At 31.3% G+C, this 6,000-nt stretch overlaps 1 protein-coding gene across 1 annotated transcript in view; it reads right to left on the bottom strand.

Annotated features, from left to right (window-relative positions):
* Nucleotides 1-809: 809 nt before the first annotated feature.
* Nucleotides 810-6,000, bottom strand: part of LRP1B (LDL receptor related protein 1B) — a 1,871,701-nt gene continuing 1,866,510 nt past the window's right edge. The window contains exons 93-95 of the mRNA XM_027765590.1: nt 5,683-5,827; nt 2,870-2,968; nt 810-1,104 (exon numbers count right to left, since the gene is read on the bottom strand). Of these exons, the coding sequence (XP_027621391.1) occupies nt 964-1,104; nt 2,870-2,968; nt 5,683-5,827 (385 nt within the window). The 3' untranslated portion in view covers nt 810-963. The remainder of the gene's footprint in view (nt 1,105-2,869; nt 2,969-5,682; nt 5,828-6,000) is intronic.

Here is a 6,000-nt window from a genome sequence, read left to right as displayed (position 1 = left end):
AGTTAGCAAAGAGAATGCACCCACATAATTGAAATTCTGTCATCAATTTGTGTGCTTATCTACTTTTCTTTAGTGTTAAGGAGTTAGGTTTATTGTCCACAAAATGCACGTGCCTGGGAAGAAATACATAAGATGTGAGTACTCAATGCCCTGTTGTGCTCTAGGCTGGCTGTTTACCTCGGGGCTGAAAGAGAACAAAAGGTCTCATCCCCATAGCAAGTACGGCCTGTCCACTCTCAGTTACAGTTTTTCTATATCCTACCACCTAAATATGACTATTGCTTACGGGTGTAAACGTTTAGTATATCAGAGTCCACTACGTTTTGGAAAATGTAGTCATTGGAGTTCATGCAAATTATTAATTTTATATACTTTTAAAGTTTCTTTTTTTTATCAAAATTCTCATCTATCACTTGGCAATCTAAGGTTAATTTCAAAGTAGGTGATGCTGAACTTGCGAGGGCTATATATTTTTGACAGAGTCTGAATAAATCTTCATGGGCACAAAGAAGAGCGTTTACCATCCAATCATTCTTCCATCAATTTAAACAGAAAAATAACATGACATTGTATTACAGCTTTCAGACCATAAAATGAAAAAGTGCAGAGATTTTTTCTTGATTAAGTAGAACCCAAAAAGTTCATATAAAATAGATTGCTCATATTCACACTACAAAGGAATAGGTTGTTTTTAATTTTAACAAATTCGAAGATGTGTCATATCAGCAGCATCATTGTAAATTGTACTGTAGTGCAGTTCTTTTTCATAAAAATACCATACAAATGGTCAATCAATAGTCATCAGCAAAAATAAAATCCAAAAATAAGCCCAGAAAACAATTAACAGGAAAAAGATAAACAAAGAGGTAATGCTGATGCCAAAACAAGTATAATACTGTTGGAACATACAAAAGTAATCCTTATATTTTGTACATTTATACAGCATATAAAAGGGGTCGCCGATTATGCCACTGTCTCTCTTATACCAATTTCTATTTTCTTTGGAAGCAGTTCTTTTCTTTCATCAACACTTCCTAAGGAGTTTCGACAGTTTTGTCCATCCATGTATAATTTTGCATACACTGGATTGGAATAATTTGTTGGCTGTAGGAGAGAAAAATTAAACAAATATAATTATATTATCATTTCTGATCATATTAATTAGTTACTTTCTAGGATGTCTCCCGCTGAAGGAAACAATATTTGTATGCAATTCATTTCTTTTACCAAATACTACATGTTTAAATGTAACTTATATTATATATTTACAGGTTTCAGTTGACTTTAATATGATATTAATTAGATAAAAACTGTGTGGTTATTCAGGTTAACTTGTGAATCTGCACTATTGGAAAATGTAAATAGCCAGAAGAAATCTTTGTGAAAGCTGTGTTTTCTGAAACCTTATTGCGAAAGCATCAAATGTTAAAGCAAATTGTCATTTTCTAGTCCATATGTCTTGTCTCCTCCTCCTCCATTGCCATTGCATGCCTAAGAGTAGCAAGTATACTATGTTTATAAAATATTATCTGATTGGTGCTTATTGTTTTTCAATATAAACTGGACAAGGAGCAAAGTAAACAAAATGTATCAGTAAAGTAGTCTTTAAAATGAAGTCTTCAAGCACTTTATGTGTATGTATCTTAGGAAATATTTTGAATTCTTAAAAAGAATTGTGAAGTACACAATTATCTTAGGCATAGCGTGTTGGTGTTCACTTGACACATGCAGTAGTGACCTCATTCAGTTGGAAAATACATAAGTACAATGTTCATTATTTACACTTAACCCAAGAAGGTATTACCTAGGGTTTCTTCTTTTTTGCCTGTATCTTTTATTTATATATTTTTAAATTTTTGTCTCCTGTTCATTTCCAGAAGGAGTACATTCAATTTTAGTTACAATACAAATACATTATCTTCGAGCCATGCAAATGAGAAAAACATGATAGGAAATGAAGATGGAAAGTGGTTGATGAGAGAAAGGAACAGGGAGAGAATACTCATTTCTAGAAATCTTGATTTGCATATTTTATCTCTCTTCTGCCCGAAATGAAGTCTATAACTTGAGAGAGCAGATTTCTCTTATATAAGTTGCTTAATTAAGAAAGAGAAGTTTTTGAGAATAGCTTCATTAATAATCTCTAATTTCTTAGTTTTCTCAATATGATGGCACTTAAAAACAATTTTTTAAGGTTTTTGCCATAAGGTAAGTGAACTTGCCAGACAATGACAGAAAGAGGCAGTGAGCGGGAAAGTGAGAAATCACTCCCCAGTGGGGATGGCCTCTCTGCAATCCCTCTCCTCCATTCTCCTCCTGGGATTTTGGGCACACACTCACTTGTGTCCAGCATGAGTTTACAAGCTGCCAGGTCAGGCTTGAACTGCAGTTACTCATGTGGGAGTTCAGTGCCTTAACCACTATGCCACCTGTTGGTCCCATTAGGACATATTTTAAAGTACATTTTTATTTAGCTGCTCATCAAAATTTATTTTTTAAATAAGACATGTTAATTGGAAATAAGTAAAATCAAATATGTATTTAAATTTAAATGATTCAGCTTAAGGTTCTGGCTAGGAATTCTCTAGAAATAGCAAATACTTAAGTTCATTGTTAAATAACTGTAACATTCTCAAATCCAGAAGAGCAATTTCTACTTAATAGTTTGCCTGAAATGATAATATGTTTTGTATGCAATCTTATATAAGCCGGGCATGTAACACAACCCCCAGTTTTAATGTTGTTTTGAAATCTCTCGTTAATTAAAGACTCAATTTACAACAAGCCTCTACCTAAGTCATAATCAGTCTTTGATCATGTGGGGTTTTGTGATGGAATGGATATGAAACAATGGATTTTCTTCTCTCACCCCAGCAGTTAGTGGTCCTTTCAAATCAGAGTTTAGGTAGATAGGCGGCGCTGTGTGTGGAAGCTTGAAAGCACTGGGCCCTCCCCCTATATACCTGGCCTGTGTATAAATAGAGAATTTTAGTTTCTGATCTAAGATCAAGGAATTATTTTTCATCAACATAAATCATGTTAAGTCACAAAAATAATATAAAAATACTTTTTCTCCCTAGGCCACAAACAATGTGTTCATGTTAGCTGTAACAACTTAAGAAAGATACATTAATACTGGAACTTTGCTTTGTAAGTAGATATTTCTATTACATGGAGCTTACTGATAGACATGTTATGTCATTTTGAAAAGTTCTGACAGTGCTTCATTCTTGTCATTCAAATGTCTGATTATGTCTAATTAAAGATGATTCACCACTGCGTATTTTTAGGGGGGAATATCAAATGTGAAATTTTATATATCAAAATAAACTTATCTGTAGTTTTGGAAATTTGACATTATAGACCAAAACAGATTAATTAGTAATTAAATTGCTTACAATGTCTCCATAAAAGACATTCATTAGGTTTTCTTGAGTCTAAGAAAAGAATTAGTCAATCTGATACACCCTTTGTTATAATAAAGTACTTATTTAGAAAGCAAAACTAGATAAAAATTTTAAAACATATGAAGAGATTAGTAAATACACACATTTAAAAAAAAATCTTAACCATTAATTCTTAGCAATAAATGGCCACAGAGTTTGAAACAGGGGCAAGAAGCTTAGGAAAATATCTTAAATTCAAGACAGTCCTGTCTATTTTCTCCTAAACAGCTCTAACTTAGAAAACACTTCAAACATACCAAGTAAGGATTATAATAAATTTGGGGATAAGACCAGAGACACTAGTTCTTACCTCCCCCTACTTTTTTTTTTTAACTCTTCGAACTATTCAGTGATTAGCTCCAAAGTAAAAATCTGTCTTATTAACGTAAGTACTTCAATCCTTTTGCTTATAAGATACCATTGAACTGGAAATTTTACCCAATTTGAAAAATAACAGTAATAACTGTTCTACCAAATTCTTTTGATGTGTGATGTAATACCTATTTGATCACGTGATGCATAGGTCAAACTATCATAACACAGTGAATACTCTAAGATGTACATACGGTCATTAAGGTTATTTTGGTATGGCCCTCTGATTTTTACCACCATCTCTGTTAGAATTAATTGTATTTTCTGTTGTTACTTCTATGACAAAAATGCATATTTATATTTGGAATATCAGGAATAAGCTAGAATCAACTACCTAACTCATATTTGATGAAATTTTGGTTAGTCAGCCAGCAAATTGGTAAACAAATATTTAGTGTTATATGCTAAGTACATTAAAAACATATTCGAAGGTTACCAAAGCAGTTTTATATTTCTAAACATGGAAAAGTTTTGAAATGGATTACGGAAAGGCTATTATCCTTAAATGTTCAAAAGTAGATTAATTTTGTCACCAGAAATAAAAAATGACAGAAGAAAAATGAGAATTCTTCTTCATATGAGAAGTGCATAAAGTATGTCCTCATCAGTTCATATTTTATTTATGAATACCGTATTCTTATTTCTAAGAAAAATGCAGAGAACTTCAGAAGCCTAAGCTGTCTTTCTCCTTTACAGATAAATGATCAAATAACAATGTGTAGAGAGACTATAGCCTTTTATCTCCATGTAAAAATACTGACACTAAAATTATCAAATTCCATGGAAAATTTTCATTGTAGGAGTTACTGATTTAATGATAACTATATAGCTATAAAATTATTTCCAACTAGAAGAATCATTATCATTCTCTTGTAGTATCAAATTTATCTATGTAATAATTATTGATTTATTTTCATTAAAGGGTAATTTCATGCATAGAAATTCTGATCATGTATTTAGAACCAGATTGATTATGTGGGACCTTCTCAACTTCTTCAGGAACAACTGCCATTGTGAATGCAAAATCATTTAGATGTAGATTGGACACTATGATCATTTGAAATATGCTTTAAATATAAGTGGGATTTTGGACAAAGTGCCCTTAACAAATCACAAAGCAAATAAATAATCAATAAATAAAAACATTAAGAAAATTATTTTATAGCATAAAATTGACTCTCAAGTTGGAGAAAAATATTGTAAAATTGCCATTTTATCATTTTATAATATTCAGAGAACTTAGTGAAGTAAGGCTTTGCAAATTTAACTTATCTGGACAATTACATAATTTATCAGTTCTTTTCAAAACATGTCAACTCGAGCATACAGATATTTTAACAAATACTTTAACAAAGCTGCAGAGTTTTGGGCTATATGTATCAATGATATTTCAAACCAAGAAGCATCTTATAAAAGCAGAAAAATAACTTCTCAAAAGCAATTTGATTATAAGAAAATTTAAGGACACACCTTATTTGCTTCTTCAATAAAATACTGTCAGAAATAAAATACTTGTTTTGACAACAAGTATTGTAGTTTTTTTAACATATTTACACTACACTGCATATTCAGATATAGTAGCACTTCAACATATTTGAGTAGAATACTATCTTAAATAGAATTTATATTTTTATGAATTAAGTGAATAAATACTTTTTAAAACTCTGTATATTAAGTTGCATGCAGCAAGTGAATATAGTCCATATTTCTGTTCTTTTTTCCTTAGAAGAAACTATGTAATTTAAGGCACCCTAAAGCTGTTTATTATAATGTTATATGAATTATGATGAAATTCGAAACCATGTAGCAGAGATATGACTCAAATATGTTAGTGCCCACTGCCCATCATCTTCAGACATATTACCTTTGTGGGATCTACCATGAAGCCAGGATCTAAAAGACCTCCATCACTGTGCTCATGATCTACCTCATACATGTTATACGACGGGTTGCCAATTTCCACGTTTATTCCTCCATTGATAATAGGTTGTCTTCTAATTGTTTTTGTCCTGGAATATATGAACATCAATATAAGAGTGAGTTGTATAAATATCATAATCAAGGTATATGAAGCTATAATATCTATAAACTTACTAACTCAATATGCTAAAGTAACTGATGGAAAGTTCATACATAAAGTGCATTTATAATAAATGGAATAAATGACAATTATCAGGTCACA

The sequence above is a fragment of the Tupaia chinensis genome, unplaced genomic scaffold (genome assembly GCF_000334495.1).
Source record: "Tupaia chinensis unplaced genomic scaffold, TupChi_1.0 Scaffold138757_1, whole genome shotgun sequence".
Classification (NCBI taxonomy): domain Eukaryota; kingdom Metazoa; phylum Chordata; class Mammalia; order Scandentia; family Tupaiidae; genus Tupaia; species Tupaia belangeri.
This window is presented reverse-complemented; position numbering and strand designations above follow the sequence as displayed.